At 41.6% G+C, this 22,847-nt stretch overlaps 1 protein-coding gene across 4 annotated transcripts in view; it reads right to left on the bottom strand.

Annotated features, from left to right (window-relative positions):
* The window catches only part of LOC311627404 (succinate dehydrogenase [ubiquinone] cytochrome b small subunit, mitochondrial), a 115,279-nt gene that overhangs the window by 28,952 nt on the left and 63,480 nt on the right, over positions 1–22,847 (bottom strand). For 3 of the 4 annotated variants that reach the window (XM_084893878.1, XM_084893879.1, XM_084893880.1), the window contains 5 exons: positions 17,752–17,830; positions 16,872–16,983; positions 16,729–16,780; positions 11,723–11,778; positions 4,292–4,496 (listed from right to left, as the gene is read on the bottom strand). In XM_084893878.1, coding sequence (XP_084750004.1) covers positions 4,292–4,496; positions 11,723–11,778; positions 16,729–16,780; positions 16,872–16,983; positions 17,752–17,830 — 504 coding nt within the window. Of the gene's footprint in view, positions 1–4,291; positions 4,497–11,722; positions 11,779–15,431; positions 16,148–16,728; positions 16,781–16,871; positions 16,984–17,751; positions 17,831–22,847 lie in introns of those variants that run through there. The other variant, XM_084893881.1, reaches the window with a different exon arrangement.

The raw sequence follows: 22,847 nt of genomic DNA, 5'->3' as shown, positions 1-22,847 counted from the left end.
AAGCATACAATGAGAGAAAAGAAGTGAATATTCCGTGCAAAGGATGGGATATAGCAACATTAAAGAAACAAGTGAAGTGAAATGAGCAACAAAAAATGATCCTAGGATATGTAACCAGAAGGCAGAGGAAATATGGGAATCCAGGGATGAAAGAATTTTAAGACAGGTTGTCAATTAGGTCAAATGCTGTACTACCATCCTGCTGAGGACTAAGAAGCCCATTTCATTTAATAATTACCGGGCTTTGATAACCTTTGAGAACAGATGCGTAGAGTGGTGGGGTTAAAAGTCAGATGGCAGTGAACTGGGAAAACCTCAGAGAACATAAAACCAGCAGTGAGAGGAGGAGAAAGGGTAGCTGGCGAGGAAAGGAAATAGAGAATGAGGGTGTTTTAGGATGACAGGACACTTGTTGGCGGAGGTGTGGGATTAGTGAAGGAGAAACGGATACAAGGGGAGGGGTGTGAACGATGCAACCAGGTTCCAGAGGAGAGGAAGAGGCCACTTCCTGCTCTGATTGTGAGGAGGTAGGAATACATACCTACAACTAGGCACAGACAGAGGGAACGTGGAGGTGAGGAAGAAGGAAGTTGAAGGAGCCCAAAATCTAAATAAATGCCCCTTTATTCCTTATGAAGTAGGAAGTTTATCTGCTGAGAGTGAAAGGAACAGGGAGAACAAAGGAGCCTTCCAGAAAGGATCCCTGTGGGAGATGGAAAGAACAATGATAACACCAAGCACTCAATAGGCCTGGAAATCATAATTGTATCATTGAATCAATCAGCAAGGCTGTGATTTCCTCTGGAAGTGCGCAACAGGCCTGAGGATGAGAGGAGGAAACCAATAAGGGCTAACCTAGGACTGGAATTAGTCAGAGAAAATACAGCAATCACCAGGAAGTGAGGATGGTGGTGAGAGTGCATTTGAAGTGACTGATTGTGGAATCTGCACTGGATCGAAGTTAAGGAGAGCTGATAAACTGAGAAGAGTAGAGAACTTGATGCTCCTCAACATAGAGAAATGATACAGTAAAGAGTTATTGGGGTAGTTTTTCCCCCTATTTATTTACATATATTTATTGAGTGCTATTTAAGTGCAGGGCACTATCCTAGATATTGGACATACGGGATGAACAAGAAAAAGTTTCTGCCCTCATGAAACTTATTTTCTAGTGGAGAAACATAGCTAATAAATAAACAAAAAACAACATTGATAGTGCTAAGGAAAGAATTAAAATACCTGTTATGTTATAAGACATAATAAAATAAAATAAAAACAGCATTTTTAGATTGGGGAATCAGGGAAGGCTCAAACGACATGAAATCTGAGCTGATATCTGAATGATAAGAATCAGACTTTGGAAGAGAAATGACTTAGCCAAAGCGAAGACCCTGAGCAAAAATAAACATGCCCAGTTTGAGGAACTGAAAGAGCCAACGTGTCTGGGAGGCACTGGGTGAGGGCACTTCTGGAGTGAAGACACTGCCCCTTGCTTCAGGAACTTGTGGTGAAGTAGACTCGAAACAGTTTCTGACACTTCTCTTTTGGCATAAATCTTCAGAGAACTTCCAATTCATTATACCTACTGAGTAAGAGTGTCAGCATTTTAAACAGAAATAAGTCTCCATTTCTTTCCCTATAGGCTAGTTTCCTCATCTGGAGCCAAAGAGATTGCACAGCAATGTTAGCCTCAGAGAGGAAGCAGATATAAATGTATATTCCATAAAACAAGTTCATGCTAAGAAATCCAAATTAGAGGATCAAAGATGGCTGCACAGGTAAACACCTAACCGCAGCCAAACACAACAATTTCAATAAAATACAACTAAAATATAAAATGGACATTGCCGCCGAAACCGGTTTGGCTCAGTGGTAGAGCGTCGGTTTGCGGACTGAAAGGTCCCTGGTTCGATTCCTGTCAAGGGCATGTACATTGGTTGCGGGCACATCCCCGGTAGGGGGTGAGCAAGAGGCAGCTGGTCGATGTTTCTCTCTCATCGATGTTTCTAGCTCTCTATCCCTCTCTCCTCCTCTCTGAAAAAATCAATAAAATATATTTTTTAAATAAATAAATAAATATATAAATAAATAGATAAAATAAAATGGACATTGCCCAGAGCTACAGGAAAGTCGACTGACTGGAAATTCTACAACAAGAAGTAAAGAGAAAACCAGAAGGAAGAGCGGAGGAGTTGTAAAAGCTTAAGGTACAGAGACACGCGGTGTGCACAGAGAGGACTGAGCCCGAGAGGAAGGGGAAGCTGAGTGCCTGGCTGGCGTTCCCTAGCGGGAAGGAGATAAAAGCTCCGGACTGTGCTGAACCCCAGACCCGACAGTGCTGAACCCCAGTTCTAGGCCAGATCCTGGGGACCCAGGCTCAAGCAGAGGGAGCCAGGGCTGTGAGGCAGAATCCCAGGGGAGCAGCGAAAGGCAGAGCCCCCGGAGTCGCACACATTGCACGCAGAGGACGGACTTTTGACTCTGATGCTAGATTGCTCTAGCAGGAAGGAGACAAAAGCTTCGAACTGTGCTGAGCCCCAGTTCTGACTGCTCTGAACCCCAGTTCTGGGCCAGATCTCAGGGACCCAGGCTCAAACAGAGGGAGACTGGGCTGTAAGGCGGAAACCGGGGGAGCGGCGAAAGGCAGAGCCCCCGGAGGTGCGCACATTGCGCACAGAGAAGGGACGTTGACTGTGCCATGGGATTGCCCTGGTGGGAAGGAGACAAAACCTCCAGACTGCTCTGAACCCCACTTCTAACCCCACTTCCAATTGAACTGAACCCCAGTCTTGGCTCATTGGGGGAGAGACTAGACTGTTTGGTAGCAGGCAAAACTCGAGGGCATCTCACTCTCAGAGGTGCTTGCAACAAGTACCGTAGGACCCTGAGGAACACTGAGACTCAGGAGCCGCATAGGGCGTGGCTGACGTGGCTGACGGAAGCCAAGGCTGTAGGCTCCACCCTGAAACTCCGCCCCATCAGGGAAGCTGCGAAAATGCCTAGACAAGGAAATAGATCACAAACGAAAAAAAATGGAGGACAAAAAGCGACTGGATATAAAGTTCAAAACCACGCTTATTAGGTTTTTCAAGAATTTCCTAGAAAAGATCGATAAGTCCTATGAGGATATGAAAAGGGATCAACTAGAATTAATAAGGAATCAACAAGAAATGCTAAGGGATCAACAAGAAATAAAGAATACATTGTCTGAAATAAAACATATTATACAGAGTCCTAAAAACAATGGAAGATTGCAAGAATCAAGTCAAAGATTTGGAACATAAAGAGCCAGAAGACACTCCTCTGCAGAAGCAAGAAGACAAGAGAATCCAGAAAGTTGAAGATAACGTAAGAAACCTCTGGGACAACCTCAAGCGAACCAACATCAGAATTATGGGGGTCCCAGAAGATGAGAGAGAGCAAGATACCAAAAACATACTGAAAGAAATGGTGACAGAAAACTTCCCCCACCTGGTGAAAGAATTAGACTTACAAGTCCAGGAACCACACAGAACTCCAAACAAAAGAAATCCAAAGAAGACCACACCAAGACAAATCATAATTAAAATGCCAAGAGCAAAAGACAAAGAGAGAATATTAAAAGCAGCAAGAGCAAAGCAGGTAGTGACCTATAAAGGAGCACTTATACGATTGTCAGCTGATTTCTCAACAGAAACCATGCAGGCCAGACGGGAATGGCAAGAAATATTCAAGGTGATGAATAGCAAGAACCTACAGCCAAAGATAATCTACCCAGCAAAGCTATCACTCAGAATTGAAGGCCAGATAAAGAGCTTCACCAATAAAAAAAAGTTAAAGGAGTTCATCACCACCAAACCAAAATTATATGAATTGCTAAAGGGGGTTCTTTCGGAAGAAAAAGTAAATAAAGATAAAAACTATGAACAACAAATACCTAACTATCAACAAGTGAATCTAAAAACCAAGGAAATTAAAAAAAAATCTGATGAACAATATTAACTGGTGAATATAATAGAATCAGAGGTATGGAAAGGGAGTAAACTAACGATTCTCAGGGAAAAGGGGAAAGGGGGATGTGGGAAGAGACTGAACATAAACTGTGCACCTATGGATGAGGACAATGGGGTGTGGGGAAAGGGCAGAGGGTGGGGTGGGAACCTGGTGGAGGGGAGCAATGGAGCGGGGGGGGGAAGAGGAACATTTGTAATAATATGAACAATAAAGATTTATTTTTAAAATAAATAAATAAATATTAAATAAATAAATAAATAAATAAGAAATCCAAATTATTCCAAAAATCAAGACTTACTTGTCCTTCCCAAACTCAAACTTCCCAGGTCCAGTTCGAAGTAGAGAGCCATTGAGCCACTTGGGGAATTGTCCTCGGACTTTGGCAGAAATAGTCTGTGGAGTCTCCTCCACTGTGGCTAGTAGGGGTGCAATACAGGGAAGATTCTCCTTCTTAGGGGAGACAGCTTTAGTCTGATGAATATTGTCCATGTTCTTCCTCAAAACTGTGAAGAGGACATCAAAAGCACAACAAATATTTACCAATCTTCTATAAACATGCCTATTTCTCCCTCCTGGTCAGGGAAATGTTGAACCAACACCAAATATAGTCTCCAAATCCCTCCCTCTTCTTCCTCATTCTCAGTTTAATCCTTTGATTCTCCATTTTTTGACAATCCTTTTTGTATTCTTATAGTACAAATCTGCTTGAGAATTAACTCAGGACTTTAGTTATTATCTTGTCTCATAGCGAACAATGCTCATCTTTTCATAAAGTGGAATCTAACCCAATGTGGACTAATAGCAACCTCGTTTTTATGATAAAAACTAGAGGCCCAGGGCATGAAATTCATGCATGGGAGGGCGGGTAGAGAATGTCCCTCAGCCCAGCCCTCTCGAATCAGGGATCCCTCTCACAATCCAGGACTGCTGGTTCCCAAATGCTTGCCTACCTGCCTGCCTGATTGCCCCTAACTGCTTATGCCTGCCAGCCTGATCACTCCCTAACCATTCCCCTGCCAGCCTTATGGACATCTAACTGCTCCCTTGCCAGCCCGATTGCCCCCAACTGCCCTTCCCTGCTGGTATAGTCACCTCCAACTCCCCTCCCCTTCAGGCCCGGTCACTCCCCAACTCCCCTCGCCTGCAGGCCTGGTCATCCCCCAACTCCCCTCCCCTGCCAGCCTGGTTGCCCCTAACTGTCCTCCCCTGCAGGCCTGGTCACCCCTAACTACCCTCCTCTGTTGGCCTGGTTCCCCCAATTGCCCTCCCCTGCAGGACTGGTCACCCCCAACTGCCCTCCTCTACAGACCTGGTCCCCCCCACCCCCGCAAATGCCCCCCCCCCCCCCCCGCAGGCCTGATCGCTCCCAACTGCCCTCCTCTGCCAACCTGGTCATCCCTAACTGCCCTCCCCTGCAGGCCTGATCACCCAACAACTTCCCTCCCTTGCTGGCCATTTTGTGGTGGCCATCATGTGTCCACATGGGGGTGGTCATCTTTTACCACATGGGGGCGACCATCTTGTGTGTCAGAGTGATGGTCTATTTGCATGTTACCTCTTTATTATATAATACTAGAGGCCTAGTACATGAAATTTGTGCAAGGGGGAAGGGAGGTGTCCCTCAGCCCAACCTGCACCCTCTCCAATCTGGGACCCCTCAAGGGATGTCCCTCAAGGGCAGTCAGACATCCCTCTCACAATCCAGGACTGCTGGCTCTCAACTGCTCACCAGCCTGCCTTCCTGATTGCCCCTAACTGCTTCTGCCTGCCAGCCTGATCATCCTCTAACCACTTCCCTCCCAGCCTGATTGATGCCTAACTGCTCCCCTGCCAGCCTTTTTGCCCTTAACTTCCCTCCCCTGCAGACCTGGTCAACCCTAACTGCCCTCCCCTGCAGGCCTGGGTCCCCCCTAACTGCCCTTTCCTACAGGCCTGGTTACCTCCAACTTCCCTTCTCTGCTGGCCTGGTCACCCCTAACTTCCCTCCCCTGCAGGCTTGATTGCCCCCAATTCCCCTCCCTTACAGGCCTGGTCCATCCCAACTGCTTTCCCATGCTGGCCAACTTATGGCGGCCATCTTGTGTCCACCTGGGGGCAGCCATCTTATGTATTAGAGTGATGGTCAATTTGCATATTACTCTTTTATTACCGTATTTTCCGGCGTATAAGACAACTTTTGAAATGAAAAAAAGTCAACCGGAAATCGGGGGCAAAAGACCAAAATTGCACAAAAATTACCTGCAGATCTTGATGGCAAAGTAAGTCTTTTCTTTGAAGTGGGGGGTAGTCTTATACAGCGAATATAGGCCTAAACCTATGTTTTAACTGTAAAATTAGGGGGTCTTCTTGTACGCCGAAAAATACGGGTAGATAAGATGACCACCATTCAATATTATCATAATTACACTGACCTCAGTACTTTATATACACCAGAATGTGATCCCGAAAAATTCATAGGAATTTAGGGAGCATTTAGTAGGATCTACAATTTAATTTCTTCTATTTTAATGTACACATGAATTTACATAGCATTTTCTAGGAGAAGGGTGTCATAAACCAAAATATGCAGTGATACCTAGTCTAAAATTACCTGAAGTTCACCCTGACCAATTTGGCTCAGTGGATGGAGTGTCGGCCTGAGGCCTGAAGGGTCCTGGGTTTGATTCCTTGGTTGTGGGCACATTCCCAATAGGGCATGTGCAGGAGGCAGCTGATTGATGTTTCTCTCTGTCGATGTTTCTGTCTATCTCTCTCCCTTCTTCCTCTCCGTAAAAATCAATAAAATATATTAAAATAATTAATTAATTAATTAATTAATTAATTACCTGAAGTTCATAAACCACGAGAAAAAAATCATCCTATATAATAAAGAAATCATATGCAAATTAACTCTCACACCCTCACAAGATGGCTGTCTATGACCAGGCCAGCAGGGGAGTTAGTGAGGAACAACCAAACACGCCCTTGGCTGCGTGGGGTGACCAGGCCAGCAGGGGAATTAGTGAGGGATGATCAAATGACTAAACAGCAGGCTGCATGAGGTGATCAGGCCAGTGGGGTGGGGGGGACATTAGGGGCAACCAGGCTGGCGGGGACGGGGGGGGGGGGGGGGGGGGGTAGTTGGGGCAACCAGGCCAACAGAAGAGGCAGTTGGGGTAAGGTGACCAGATGTCCCACTTTTGGCGGGACAATTCCAATTTTTAACAATTTGTCCCACATCCCACAGCGTTTTTAAAAAGTCCCGATTTTTGGGAAAAATTGTTTTAAATCTTTTGGACTTTTTTAAAACGCCGCGGGACTCGAAACAAATTGTTAAAAATCAGGATTGTCCCGCCAAAAACAGGACGTCTGGTCACCTTAAGTTGGGTGTGACCAGGCCAAGGGGGCTGGGCAGTTAGGGGTGACCAGGCTGGTGGGGGGATGCAGTTGGGGATAATCAGGCCAGCAGGAGTGGGAAGTTGGGGGAAATTAGGCTGGCAAGGGGGACAGTGAGGGGCGACAAGGCTGGCAGAGGGGGGCAGTTGGAAGTGACCTGGACGGCAGCGGGGGACAGTTAGGGATAATAAGCCTGAACGTAGAGGCAGTGAGAGGTGATCAGGCCAGTGCGGGGGTGGAGGGCAGTTAGGGGCGACCAAGCAGGCAGGTAGGTGAACGATTAGGAGCCAGAAATCCAGGATTATGTGAGGGATGTCCCAAATTGGAGAGGGTGCAGGCTGGGCTGAGGAGACCCCGCCCCCGTGCACAAATTTTGTCACTGGGCCTCTAGTTATTATATAACAAAGAGCTGAAAATTGTTCCTATTATTTCATACTTAGTGTTCACAAGGCAGCATTGCCTCACACAAAGGGGTGGCCAAACATATAACTAACTAGGTACTTTAAAACACAGTCCTTTATTTTATTTCATGAAACTGAAATAGTGATATAAAAATCTAAACTAGAATAACACATAGGGACACTATTCCTCTGAAGTGAGATTTGCATTCTTCTAGCAAACTCTTCTACAGTATTACATCTATTATCCCATTTCTTTCAAATCTTTCAAAAATTTAGTTTATAGAAGCACCTATCAGAAAGGATATATGCACCCCTATGTTCATAGCAGCACAATTTACAATAGCTAAGATTTGAAAACAGTATAAGTGCCCATCAGCAGATGCATGGATTAAAAAATGGTGGTACATCTACACAATGGAATACTACTCCTCCATAAAAAAGAAGAAACTCTTACCATTTGCAACAGCATGGATGGAGCTGGAGAGCATTATGCTAAGCGAAATAAGCCAGTCAGAGAAAGATAAATATCACATGATCTCATTCATTTGTGGAATATAATTAACAACATAAACTGATGAATAAAAACAGATCCAGAGACAGAGAAGCATCAAACAGATTGTCAAACCTCAGGATGGAAAGCAGAGAGAAGTGGGGGGGGAGAGGTAAGAGATCAACCAAAGGATTTGTATGCATTCCTATAAGCATAAACAATGGATACAGACACTAGGGGGGTGAGGGCATGTGCTGGGGGTGCGAGTGGCTGGGGAAATGTCAGCAGGGGGGCAAAGGAGACATATGTAATACTTTAATCAATAAAGAATTTTTTTAATTTAGTTTAAAGCACATGAAACCTACTTCGCCATATGTAACAATTCAAACCTGACTAGTTCCTGATTTCCAAAATAAAATTTACTTTTATCCTGAATGCCCTTCCCAATAATCTATCCCTAAGAAAATCTCATCTATTGCTCGAAGTCAATTTTAAATACCACTTTTTTTTCTTTCTTTCTTTCTTTTTTTTTAAGAGGCAGCATAGCTGAAGCCGGTTTGGTTTGGCTCAGTGGATAGAGCGTTGGCCTACGGACTGAAAGGTCCCAGGTTCAATTCCCGTCAAGGGCTTGTACCTTGGTTGTGGGAACACATAGGGTGTGTGCAAGAGGCAGCTGATCGATGTTTCTAACTCTCTAGCCCTCTCTCTTCCTCTAAAAAAATCAATAAAATATATTTTTTTAAAAACAACAAGGCAGCATATTGTAATACATAATAGTGTGGACCCAGCCTATGCCTGGCTCCAGAATGCTTGGGTTGGAATCTTGGCCTACCATTTTCCAAATAAATAGCCTTGAGCAAGATAATTAACCTCTCTGTGCTATTTCCTCCTTTCTAAGATGGGAATAATAATAATTCTTATTGCTCCTAAGGATACAAAAAAATAAATGAATTAGGTTATGAAAAGTTTTAGAAATTGTAAATATTCAAAAAATGTTAGCTATTATTCATGTAGCGTGTTTTTTTTTGTTTGTTTGTTTGTTTTTAAGCCTTACCCCAGGATATGTTTCATTTATTTTCAGAAAGAGGAAGGAAGGGAGGGAAAGAGAGAGAAACATCAGTTTCCCTGACCAGGGATGGGACCCTCAACCCATGTATGTGCCCTGACTAGGAATCAAACCCACAATCTCTTGGTGTACAGTACAATGCTCTAACCAACTGAGCCAACCTGACCAGGGCTATTCGTGTAAATTTTAATGACCAATCAACAGTCCTGAATGGTTTGGCTCAGTGGATAGAGTGTTGGCCAGTGAACTAACAAGTCCCAGGTTCGATTCCTATCAAGGGCATGTACCTTAGTTTCGGGCAAATCCCCAGTTGGAGGTGTGCAAGAGGCAGCTGACCGACGTTTCTTTTTCATCAGTGTTTCTAGCTCTTTATCCCTCTCCCTTCCTCTCTGTAAAAATTCAATAAAATACATTTTTTTTAAATGATCAATCAACAAAGTGTTAGGCACAACTGAGGGATAAAAAAATACTAGAGCCCTGAGTATCTAAAAAAATACTAGAGCCCAGAAAAGGCACATAATTCTATGTTCCTGCTGGAAGGAAAAGGAGGAAGGGGTAAAGGAACTTACCACCTAGTAAACAGACATACAAAGAGGTAATTTACACTGTAATTGGTGTTTTGTTTGAGCACTATTTCTCAAAGTATAGACTGAGGACTATTTGAAACAGAATACCTGGTTCTATGACTAACATGCAGATTCATGGACTCCACTTTGGACCTAAAAAATCAGAATTTCTGGGGTATCATAAGCAGGTATCTTAGGCATAGTAAAATTTGAGAACCACAGTATTAAAGGTATAAAGAGGAGGCTTTGAAAACCTAGAGGAGGAAACCCTCAAGTATTTGTCTTACTATTTTTGTTAATATATGCATACTTGTCTTATTCTCCTCTTAGATTAAAATAAATTCCCTGAGGTTAGGTATTTTACTCTTCGTATTTAAGCAGAATTAAATTGAATACCCTGATAGGACATTTGTCTGAATAGAGTTTCATGGATTTAAAACATTTTATGTTTTAGAAAATATTAAATGTCTATATGTTCTGTACTCTATAGCATGCTCTTCAGCCTTGCTATTGTACTTGATATTGTGGTCAACACCTCCTAGAACCCCTTTCTAAAATGTTGCCTTCCCTGACATTGCACTTTTCAAACAGTCCTGTTCCCTCTTGTTTGCTTTATGCCAGCTTTACTACTATTAGATGACACTTTGGGCAAGTTACTAATCACTCTGAACCATAGGTTTTTTAATGCTAAACAAGGATACTGGAGATAAATGGGAAATAATACCTCCCATTCATATCTATCATCATAACCAAATATAATGACAGTACTAATTTTCAAATGTTAACTTCCTTCATTGACTCCTCTTCTCCTTATCACCTCATGAATGGGTTCTTGAGGTCTGACCTTGGACCTTTACTCTTTAATCTCACCAGTCTTCCTTGAACCTTAATTTACCAATTACTTTTTGCAAGTGGCCCAACATGTCAAACAAGAATTCTTCACTTTTCCCCTACCAATGCAATTTCCCATCTGCGCCGAGACCGGTTTGGCTCAGTGGATAGAGCGTCGGCTTGGGGACTGAAGGGTCTGGGTTTGATTCCGGTCAAGGGCATGTACCTTGGTTGCGGGCACATCCCCAGTAGGGGGTGTGCAAGAGGCAGCTGATCGATGACTCTCTCTCATCGATGTTTCTAACTCTCTATCTCTCTCCCTTCCTCTCTGTACAAAATCAACTAAAAAAAAAAAAAAAAAATTTCCCATCTGCTAAATCGCCTACTTTATTATTTTGTGCAATAAAGATAAACAAATTTGATAACATCTACTACCAGTACTCCTTGAGTACAGGATCTTGATTTTGCCTTCATCCCCACACCTAACACATTGCTGCCTTGCATTGAATTATTGAATTAAATAATTTTAAAAATGTATAGTGCATATCAGTAATATTTCTCATAGCTCCCTATCAGCCAATTTCAAGAAATAAAATCATGTAACAATAGTAGCTACAATAGAACACTAGAAAACAATAGCAGATGTTTTAAGGAAGTCCCAAGAATGCAAATAGAAGAACCAAACATTCACATTAGAGGATACAGCAGTGATTTTTCACTTGAGAAAGGTCTAAATAGTGAATAGTCTTCCTATTACAGATTCAAGAGAATCCTGAAACCCTGAATCGTGCCCCTATATGTTGTATAAAATACACAATGGAAAGGTTGTTTCCCTGACAAGTAAACAAATCCTGACTCTCTTGACTCCCAGCTCTGTACTGGCTGCCTGTATCTGCTCCAAAAAGAGTGGAAAACCTCAGAAGCTGCCAGTATTCTTCAGAAAAGGCACATAATTCTATGTTCCTGCTGGAAGGAAAAGGAGGAAGGGGTAAACACCCACCTGGGATCCGGTGTACTGTCACAGATCTGAATCCCACTGCAATGGAAGGAAGATTGCTGATAAAACAAAGAAAGAGTTGAAGAAACGTTTTTATATTAAGTAGCAGCAGATCCTGTGGTTTCCAAATCCTCTCACTCACTAGCAGGAATGTCTCTGGATCACTGACAGAATAGGAGGGAAAGTTGAGGGGAGGGGACAGAGGCAAGGCTTCAAAGCACAGGCAATCTCTCTTAAGGCTCCTTTCCAAGATGTGTCCCAACAACCTGTCTATACTGAGCAGCTGTTTGAAATACTGGTCTCCCTCCCTAACTCTCCTTTTCAAATGTCCTCGCACTATAAGCAGTTGAGCCATGAATGGATTTCATTAAGCCACCTCTCTCCTCTGAAAGATTCAGATCTCCCCTTTCAGTACAGAATTAAGTCCAAATGTAATCACCAAAGGACTCTACAATCTGGTCACAACCAACCTTTAATCCTTTGTCTCTCTGCCTTTCTAGCATTTCATTCTTCCTTTTCTTTTGTATTCATTTAATTTGCAAAGCATTTTCTCATGATCTAGTATAAATAGGGCCCTGTGAAGGTATGTCCTTTATAAAAAGTTATAACGATACATAATTTTATTAATTTAACAAACGTTTTTGAGCACCAATGTATCAAATACAGTGCTACGAATTAATATCAAGAAACAAAATGTAACCCCTACTCTAGCAGTTTCTACATTATTCCCCTTTGTAAATGCTCAATCCAGTAAAATAACTCTAAATATACCACATTTTTGTTCTTCTGGGCCTTTGAACCTTTTCCCTGCCTGAATGATCCTCCCTTTCCTTTACAAAAACCCTTTGACCCTCTTGCTCCCACTAGGAGGTACTACCACTGCCACAGAGATACTTTTAACATTTACATGTCATGTTTCCCAACAAAGGCATGTAAGTGTATTTCAAGAAAGGAGTGGTTAAATTTTCAGAAAGGAGAGCAAAGAGTATCTTAAACTATTCTGTATTTCCCACAGTGCCTAGCATAATATGATGCACAAAGATATTCGATATGTATTTTGGTTTGTAATCAGTGAAAAGTATAAACTTGCAAAATTTTATTGAAATATTAGAAGTGTAAATTAAAGGGCAATAGTATTCCTACAATAGTATATCTCCAGAGGTGAGATAATTATTCTTGTTTATCTGAATAAAATTTGACAAAAATAAGCCTTAATTAGGCATTCAGGAACTTTTGCCTTTTGTTCTGACCGGTAAACACATTTTTTCACTAAAAATCAGTTCCAGTGTTAATATACCAAATAAAGAGATCAAATCAATACTCTGTACCTGCACAGGGAAGAATCAGATGCTGAACAATGATAACACCATCAAGTTTTAACCAGTATATTATGAAATCTGTTCTGAAACATTCTGTTAGCCTTGGCTTTCACATTAATAATAAATGCTTAGGAAAAAATTAACTCTACTTCTAATGATGGGCCAGTATAGTCATCTTTGTATTTAGAACATTCAAGAATTCTACAAGGTAACAGAATAACTCAAAATCCAGGTGATAAGGCATATTAATTCAAATACCATCTTCTGACTGCATTTAATATTAAAAAATCCCATTTCTATTAGTTACTTCATTGCCCTCCATTAGTGTACCCCTATACAAACCTAATAATTTTTCCACTTAATAAACAATATTTTTAGAAAATGTTCTCTTACTGTTTTTAATCCTTCCTTGTATTAGTACAATATTTATGCTATGTGGTAAGTATATATATATATCTTCAAATAGTCATTTCATTAAATGAGATTTTATTTTAACACTAGAGGATGGGAGGGATCCCTCAGCCGGGCTTGCCCTCTCTCAGTCTGGGAGCCCTCAGGGGTGGGAGGCGACCTGGAAATCAGGGGAAGGTGGCACCTCCATCACACCTCTGCTGCTACTACTGCTGGCAACACCTCGGCCAGCCTTGGTTACCTGAGCCTTGGGTGTCCCTGGGAAGCTGGGCAGCCACCATCTGAGGCTTGCCTGCACCTCGAGCTGGCCCTCAGCAGCTGCGGGGCTGAGGAGACTGGGGGACTCCAGAAGCAGGCACACCTGCTGCCCCGCAGGGTTAAGGGAACTGGGCATCGCCATCTTGTGGCTGGGAGCACTGCCATCTTTGAGGGCATGGCAGTCAATTAGCATATTCCCTCTTTATTAGATAGGATTTAAAAGGCTGCAAGATAAACATGCTAACCACCTAAAAAATAACAAATTCCTTGTGGTATTGTTTGTAAGTATGTCCAAATTTGTGATTGCTTATATCAGCAAACTACACTTACAATAGATTAAAGCAGCGTTTTTCAACCGCTGTTCCGCTGCACACTAGTGTGCCGCGAGATGTTGCCTGGTGTGCCGTAGGTGCAGACAAGACAAGAATTTTATAATTTTTCACTATTTTGTTTACTTAATATTTCATAATAAAGTAATTATAAAATACTTTCTTTGTGTTTATTTGATTCCTATTCAAGAGAATTACTTTATATATAGTCAATATAGGCACAGAGTTAAATTTTTTAACATTTTCTAATGGTGGTGTGCCTCGTGATTTTTTTCATGAAACAAGTGTGCCTTTGCCCAAAAAAGGTTGAAAAACACTGGATTAAAGTATCTATATGATTTTAAAATGAGTGCTGTGATTTTTTAAAATCTGATTAATATAGTTATGTCATCCTAATTAAAGAGTAATATGCAAATTGTCACTCCAACACACAAGATGGCTGCCCCCATGTGGACACAAGACGGCTGCCACAAGATGGCCTGCAGGGGAAGGCAGTTGGGAGGGACCAGGCCTGCAAGGAAGAGCAGTGGAAGGCGATCAAGCCTGCAGGGGAGGGCAGTTAGGGATGACCAGGCTGGCAAGGGAGGGAAGTTAGGGATGACTGGGCCAGCAGGGGACGGCAGTTGGGGGTGACCATGCCTGCAGGGGAGGGCAGTTAGGGGCAATCGGGCTGGCAGGGGAATGGTCAGGGGGTGATCAGGCTGGCAGGCAGAAACGGTTAGGGGCAATTAAGAATGCAGGCAGACCGAAACGGGTTTGGCTCAGTGAATAGAGCGTCAGCCTGCGGATTGAAGGGTCCTGGGTTCGATTCCGGTCAAGGGCATGTACCTTGGTTGCGGACACATCGCCAGTAGGGGGTGTGCAAGAGGCAGCTGATCAATGATTCTCTCTCATCAATGTTTCTAACTCTCTATCCTTCTCCCTTCCTCTCTGTAAAAAATCAATAAAATATATTAAAAAAAGAAAAAAAAAGAAAAAAAGAATGCAGGCAGGCGAGCAGTTGGGAGCCAGCAGTCCTGGTCATCCCTAACTGCCCTCCCTATTGGGATCGGATCTAAACGGGCAGTTGAGCATCCCTCGAGGGGTCCCAGATTGGAAAGAGTGCAGGCGAATTTCATGCACCGGGCCTCTAGTATAATTATATGACATATTGAAAATTTGCAATAAAGTCATAGTAGTATCTTCCATCAAAGGGAAAATTTTTAGCTAGATAAGTATTAGAGATCTACTAGTTTAGTTTCTGAATTATAATAGGATTTAAATAACTCAACAGTCACCTTGTTGTTTACCCAATCTCTTTACATTTGGACCACTAATTTTATCCCATACCACACAACTGTTAATGCTTCTAAGTACAATTCATCGTTGTACTAAAAAAAGCCAACTCATATGAGGTCTGGTTATTTCTGGTTTTTATTATAGCACAAGAAAATAATTATAAACAAAAAACTTTTATTAATCATGTATAATAACTAATAGTGAAATAATAAAATGATTATATTAAATAGCAAGAGCACATATAGTTTTCTACATATTGAGAAACTGAACAAATCACCTGTAGGTTTTAATTTTTTTATAAAACTAACCATGAAAAACATTTTAAAACTATCTCCAATGCTATCTTCTATTTAAATAAAATATTCCCCCAAAAAAGTACAATGTTGTTAAACATCAAATTAACTCATTGAATCCTCTTTTTGAAGTTGAAGACTAGGGTGTTAAAAAAAATAAAAGAATCAATAATTTAATTTACACTTTTATAAACTACACCAAAGAGCTGACCCTCAGAAGGTATTAATATCCAGTTTAAAGCCCCCTTTAAGTCTAGAAAAGAAATTCAAGGTGTATCTCCTTTTATGTGTAAGGTATACATTTTAACAAGGAGAGAGCTTTCAGAGCATAAATGTCATTTCCTTACAACAATAATGGGTTTTAAAATTCTCAGCTTATTTTAAGTACACGACTTTTAACTGTGTAGTGTATTTGCAATAACTGTAAACCTCTGTCTCAGGAGCTCTCTTTTTTGTACTAGAAAGTTTTCAATAGTATTGGCTTCTTTGAAGAGTCCTTCTATTTCATCGATGAAAGAAGCATCTACTGCTGCTCTCTCACTGATGGGGTAAAAAAGGCTAATGTTAGACTAAATAGTTACAACATTAAAACACACTATCATGGTTATGTTCTTTTTTATGCTATGTTTTTTAGCTATTTCATTTAAATAGCTTTGAACATCAGAAAGCTTCAGTAATTTACAAATACTTTGATAAAAGTTAAATTAGTCTCACAAATATTTAAATTCTCCTAACACAGCAGAATATGTATCTTATACATTATAATTCTAATATCAAACTATATACAGTCATGCTTCACTTAACGATGGGGATATGTTTGCAGAAATGTGTCTTATGGTGAAGTGATCACTGTGTGAACATCACAGCCCATCTCTCACATCAATGTTTCTCTTTTCTCACTTTCCTCTCTCCCCCTCTCTCCCTCCCTTCCACTCAACAAAGAAGTAAGGGCTTTTCTTTGAAAATAACAAACTAAATTATTATAAGAAATTAAGGTCAAATTTAAAAATTCCAAAATTACAGTAACTGGATAGGTTCTGCAGTCACTGAACATAAAGTTCCCATATAGAATTTCCTGAAGAAAACTTCTAAGATCAAGACTCGAAAATATAAGTACTTACCTTAAAATTTTTGCATATGTAGACAACATTAGACTAATTTCCTTGCTTATATCTATAAAAAAAAAAACACTGTGTTATGAAATATAACAAACCTTCTGATTATAAAAATAAGTATACAGAAATATAAGCATTTTATACAACACCATTCAAATCTTTCTCCAGGGCTTCATCTTTATAAAATAGTCCAGAGCTTTCAGAGAAAGAGGCATCTGATTTTCCAGGAGAGGACAGTTGGGGACTATCTGGCATTTGAGGCTAATACAAGAAAGTAAAAGAAAACAGCTAAACATTTAACAGAATCCTTAGAATATATATATATATGTCCTATTTATTTAAAGCAAATAAAACACCTTTCATAAAAAAAAGGAAACATGCTAGAAATTATAGGCTCTTGTTATTTGCTAATTATATTTGTAATTAAATGCTAATTCATTTGAAATTTTATTACCAAGTAAACTTTTGGTCCCAACAAGCACCTGGTTCAATATACTAAATTTTATTTTTACTTTTTTGAATGTTATTAACCTCTTAATGAAAAAGTTTCCTGTACCTTGAACAAGTAGATGTTTTCATAGCTATCTAGCAAACTTTTAATTTAGACAATAGCCAAATGCTTGAAAAATTTTGCAAGATAACAATGTCCCAAATTTAAACATCAATTGGTGGAAACAGTAGTGAAGAAAAGCAGAAGTGTGTTCTAATTTTAAAATTTCAGCAACTCCAGTACTACTACTTATTATAGCAAAATAAGTATTGGAAGTCCTAGATTTCATAAAGATATGAATGCACTTGTGTCTCTAGACATAAATTACCACAAAGAAATCTCCCAATAGTTTCTTGGAGGTTTTCCCATATACTTAGTAAACAAGCAGCTGGAGTCAATATAGTTCCTGCTGGAACAATCCCAGCTCTGGGAATATGAAAATTTAAATTCCATTTATCAATAGAACTTTCTTGAGTGGAAGATATTTGAGAAGCATATACAATAAAGTATTAAGGCTCTGGGAAGAGCATACAGATTACCTCCAACTCTCTGGGTCTCTTGCAATTTCTGGTATCAGGTTTTACAAGGTGATTTGCCATCATAATCTGGAGGTAAGAGCTGCAAAATTTAGAGCAATGCCAAACTTAAGTACAAACTCCATGCTACACAGATCCCTTGAATCTTTCCACCCATTGCCAGTGTTAATTTAGGCTCTCATTACCTGTCACTTACCTAAACCTCCCCATCCCTCCTTTCTCTAAGTCACCCTACCCACTGCTGTATGGGCAGTCTTTCAAAACTCTGATTACCATATTCCTTAACTTTCAAAACTGGAATGACTGCATTCCCTTATCTCAAAAACTTGACCTTGAGTACTCATTGCTCCAGACAGAATAAGTTCAAATTCCATCCGAAGTCCTACATCACCTGGGCCTAGCCTACCATTCCCAGGATTTTCGTCTACTCCCTCTTTGTACAGCCAGCCAAACTCATGTCTTTGGCCCTTCTGCCTTGTCCCAGGGTTCGTTTAAGATGCTTCTACCTTCACAATGTCTCAGAACTCAAACACTGTTCATCTAAGTCTACTTTACCTCATTTTTTACAGACATGAAAACAGGGGCAAAGATGGCTGACCAACTTCAAACAAGTAAAACTGGGATTAGGCCAGACCTCTTCCAGCCTGTGGTTATGTCCACTGTCTCCTTCTGCTTTCACATGGCATCCCATTTTACCTCTGAGTTACTTTTCTGTAAGTTCTGAAGATAACTTCCCTATGAATCTGAAAGATTACATTTACTAAAGGAAAAATGTTGAAGCCTAGAACGGCATAGTCCCTATACCTCAAGTTACCCATTTACAGCATTTAGCTTGATGTTGAGAAATTATGCTGACGTCGATCACTGTTTTGGCTGACTAGTCACATATAGTCTTCATTTGTATTAGCCAGCAACAAGGAATAAATATGTGTTTCCTGAATTCCCTATAATGCCACCGCCCTCGGCGTCACCGGCGTCGCGTGGAAAATACCACCGGCCCCGCAGGCTCTGCCGGGAGGTTTGTGTCCCAGAAGCCGACGTGGACGCGGTTCTCTGCCCGCTTCCCCTGTATCTTCCTGTCCTCGCCCACCTCTTCTCTCCTCTCAGAACAACTGCACGTGCACGCGTGTCAAACTACAACTTCTACAACCAGGCCATTCTCCCTCTGGAAAAAACAGATGTTCCGTCACCACACAAGGCCTGAGCGGGTGACAGGGCCCTCACAGCGCCTCACGCCCTCGCTCCCGGCCTCCTCTTCCCCTCAGGCCGCCACGGCCCTCGGGCCACTCGGCCTCGTGCTTCCTCACTTCCCGCCCTCTCTCCTCCCTACGCCACAGGAGGCCCCCGGGAGGCCTGCACCCTCTCCTCTGCCCCCACAAGCACAGGCCATCCCCCCAGCCCCACCAAACCCGCCCGCGGCGCTCAGGACCTCTCCTCGCCAGCGGCTCTCCCGCCAGCAGCTGCCAGACCGCGGGAACCGGAGCCCCGAGCGCGAGTGCGCAGACTCCGAAGGCGGCGGGAGAGCTGGCCTTCCCGGCAGTCAGCGCGTGCCGATCACGTGACCTGCAGCCGTCAATCGCGTGACCGGCAGCCGCAGCCCCTGTAGCCTGGCGGGCTGCGCGCTCAGTCCCCGGAAGGGGCTTTCTTCCGCTTCTCTCCCGCTCACGCCTTCGACAGGGACTCGCCAAAAAACCAAAAATCTCTCCCCGCTTTGCAGGGTGGGGACGAAGAGACAAATCTGAGACTGTTCTCTCCCAAAAGAACATGGGAGAATTGACAGAGCAAGCCCAGACTGTGACCCGGCCACCTGAATCGCAGTAAAGGAACACAAAACAGTACTCCTCCCGCCACGTTTACACCCTGTGCAGGAATCAGGGGTCCTCAAACTTTTTAAAGTGGGGGCCAGATCACGGTCCCTCAGAGAGCTGGAGGGCCAGACTATATGAACTACTAATTCCTACTATAACCCCTCGGCTGTGCTCACTGCCCAAAAAACCTGGCGGGCCAGATCAGACTCCTCTGCGGGCCGCATGTGGCCCGCGGGCCGTAGTTTGAAGACCCCTGGCTGGGTGATGAAAGGGTTTATACCTGAGTTCCCCTGGCTGCAAGCAAGACTCCTTGATCAGAGCCTTCATTATTTAACCACTTTTTCTTTGGTGCAGCAGAACTTTGAGAATAGCATAATTTTCGAAAATCACTTTCTTGGTGTGTAAACGAGTTTAGTTTACTTAATTGACAGCTTTCAAAACATATTTTGTACATGCATGGCCCACATACTTGGAGCTTAGTCTATTGCACATGTTTCAAACACAAGGCCCGCGGGCCAAATCCAGCCTGCCAGGCCTTGCAATGTGGCCCGCACCGCGCTGTCATCACTGCACTCCGCTGTCAGTTTATGACATTGTCAGTTTATGACTGTTCAGTAAACCATTCGGCCCGCGATTTAGGCTGGATTTTAGATTTTGGCCCCTTCTCTGATTGAGTTCGACACCCCTAGTCTATTGGGTGCTTTGATGCGGCGACTTTGCCCTGCAATTTCAAAGATAGACATTCTAAACTTATGCCCAGTTAGCAGATGTGGAAGAAAAAAAGAATATCAGCTCATAAAACAAAGGTCAATGACACCCTTCCCCACCCCCACCCCCATAAATTCCAGGTACCCAATCTTGCACCTGTTAAAATTTATGACCCATGCCTTAGCCTAGACTGGACTATGGAGGACTTACAGGAGAAATTCTCACATCCTTTGTCTTCAAAAAGAAGAGCTCCATGTTTATCACAGAACTCCGTGGTATTGGCAGCCCCTCACCTGGACTTCCTCTTCCCCTCTATCAAGTACTTCCTCTTCTTTATCCAAGCAAGAAGCTCCATGGTTAGCCATGGCTACAATTTTGGATTGTCATTTTTCTTTTTTCCCGAATAAATACTTTTCTCTGAGGGAATACTGGCCCGACTTTTGTTAATAATTGACACAAATTATATTTAACACATAATGTTTTCCCCTTTGGCTTATTTAAATGTTAGTTGTTATACAGACTTTTAAGTATTATGTGTATATGTTTGTTTATTGGCTGTTTGTGAAAAAGCCATTTATTTTCCTAGAAAATCTTGTCTCCATTGCATAAAGCTAAATGAGTACAAATAAGTGAGAGGGTGTGGAGAGTTATAATTGGTGCTTTAAAATATTCAAAGGGCTATCATCATCTGATTTAATCTTCACAAACAACCCTATGAAATAGGCAGAAAATTTGGGTTACTCAATTAATTATTATTATTTTTTTTAATGTGTGTCCCAAGCAGAAACCGGCTTGGCTCAGTGGATAGAGTGTTGGCCTGCATACTGAAAGGTCCCGGGTTTGATTCTGGTCAAGAACATGTACCTTGGTTGCGGGCACATCCCCAGTGGGGAGTGTGCAGGAGGCAGCTGATCAGTGTTTCTCATCAATGTTTCTAACTCTCTATACCTCTCTCTTCCTCTCTGTAAAAAAATCAATAAAATATATTTTAAAAATAATAATAATAAATAAAATGTGTGTCCCAAAACTAAGAAATTGGTTGTTATGCATTCTACATTTTTATAGTTGGAGAAAAGTAATTGGCAATAAGCCATTTAAAATTAACTTGTTTGGTCCTCTGTTCCTGATCACTGTTTAATTCCACTTTATACTTCCATGTTGACAGGCCCGATTGGATATTACAATTGAGAGAACTCATTATCTCAATTTCAATTATATGTACATTCTTATCATACACTCCTCTCTTTTTTTATCACACACTTCTTAAATGTGCACTTTCTCTTCTGATAACCACCATCCCAAGTACCTCCAACCACCCTGACATAGACTTATTTCATAATCACTACTGCGGGCATGATGTTTTTATGATCTTCTTGAAAACCAAACAAACAAAAAATAAAACTAGCTGCTAATGTAAGCATTTTTATTCCTAGCTCTAGGACACACACACCCCCCACCCCCCCCTCCATCCCCCCCACCTCCGTTTCCTTAAAGTCTCTGTTTTGGCAAAAAAGCAAAAACCAAAAGTCACTTTGCTAATTACCTTGCTAGCAAGTTGGTATGATTTAGCATATGTTCAAGAAAAAATTGTATAAAAAGCTTTGTCACTACTAATTATTTCCAAGACTGTAATATTTACATTCTACTTCTCAAAAGTTACATTTTAGGTGCTATAATTACATTATATGAATTATTCTAATAGGGCTAATTATGCAGCACTGTTTAAGAAAGTTTTGTGCTGAAATACGAGAAGAAAGTCTCAAACAGATTAATGTGAACAAAATGCTTCCAATTGGTAGATGCTTTTTTAAAAGTTGCTTGGATATACTTCTGAAAGAGGTACAAACTTAGGGCAGCTAGAACTCCAACTTTTACAGAAGAAATTATTTCATTAAAATAATGATTGTACATTAAAGAAATACCCACATTCCCGGACAATTTAGTGCCCTAAAGAGCCCACGTTTAAAGGCGGGTCCGAGACGTGCCCAGTCTCCTCCCTCCAATTCTCTTCCTCATTCCTCCCTCTTCCTCCGACAGTGGCAGCGGGGAGTGTGGTAGTTTAGATGCTTTCTGCTGAAGGGGCTGGCACTTTCTACACAGCCTCCTGCAAAGAAAGGAACCTGAAACCGTCCAGACCACTTTTTCGTCAAGGAAACGATCGAGCACAGGTAAGCAATATCATTCTTCTTTATTTGGAAGCCCAAGCATGGTAATTAGAGGTAAATAAGCTGAAAAGCAACTGAGAGAAATTTAAGTTTTCTGACATCGTTTTGATGGGCAGTCAGTAACAACATTAGGAATATAGCAAAGCCAGAGTAGAAACTTTTTCTCTCTTTTAGCAAACAGTGGAGAGTATCACTTTAGAGCAAATATTCTCAAACTTTTTGGTCTCCTGATTTTACATATCTATAAATTACTAAGGACCCTGAAGTATTTTTCTTTCTCTAGGTCATTTACTGTACTGCTGTCATTTACTGTCTTTGACATTAAAACTGAGAAATTGTGAAGATAATGACCTATTAATTTACTTTAAAATAACAAAAAGTCATCACATGTTAGTATAAATAACATTTTAAATTATAG

Source organism: Pipistrellus hanaki, assembly GCF_964339955.1.
Source record: "Pipistrellus hanaki genome assembly, chromosome: 9".
NCBI lineage: Eukaryota > Metazoa > Chordata > Mammalia > Chiroptera > Vespertilionidae > Pipistrellus > Pipistrellus hanaki.
The sequence above is the reverse complement of the archived record's forward strand: the minus strand, read 5'-3'. Positions and strand labels throughout refer to the sequence as shown.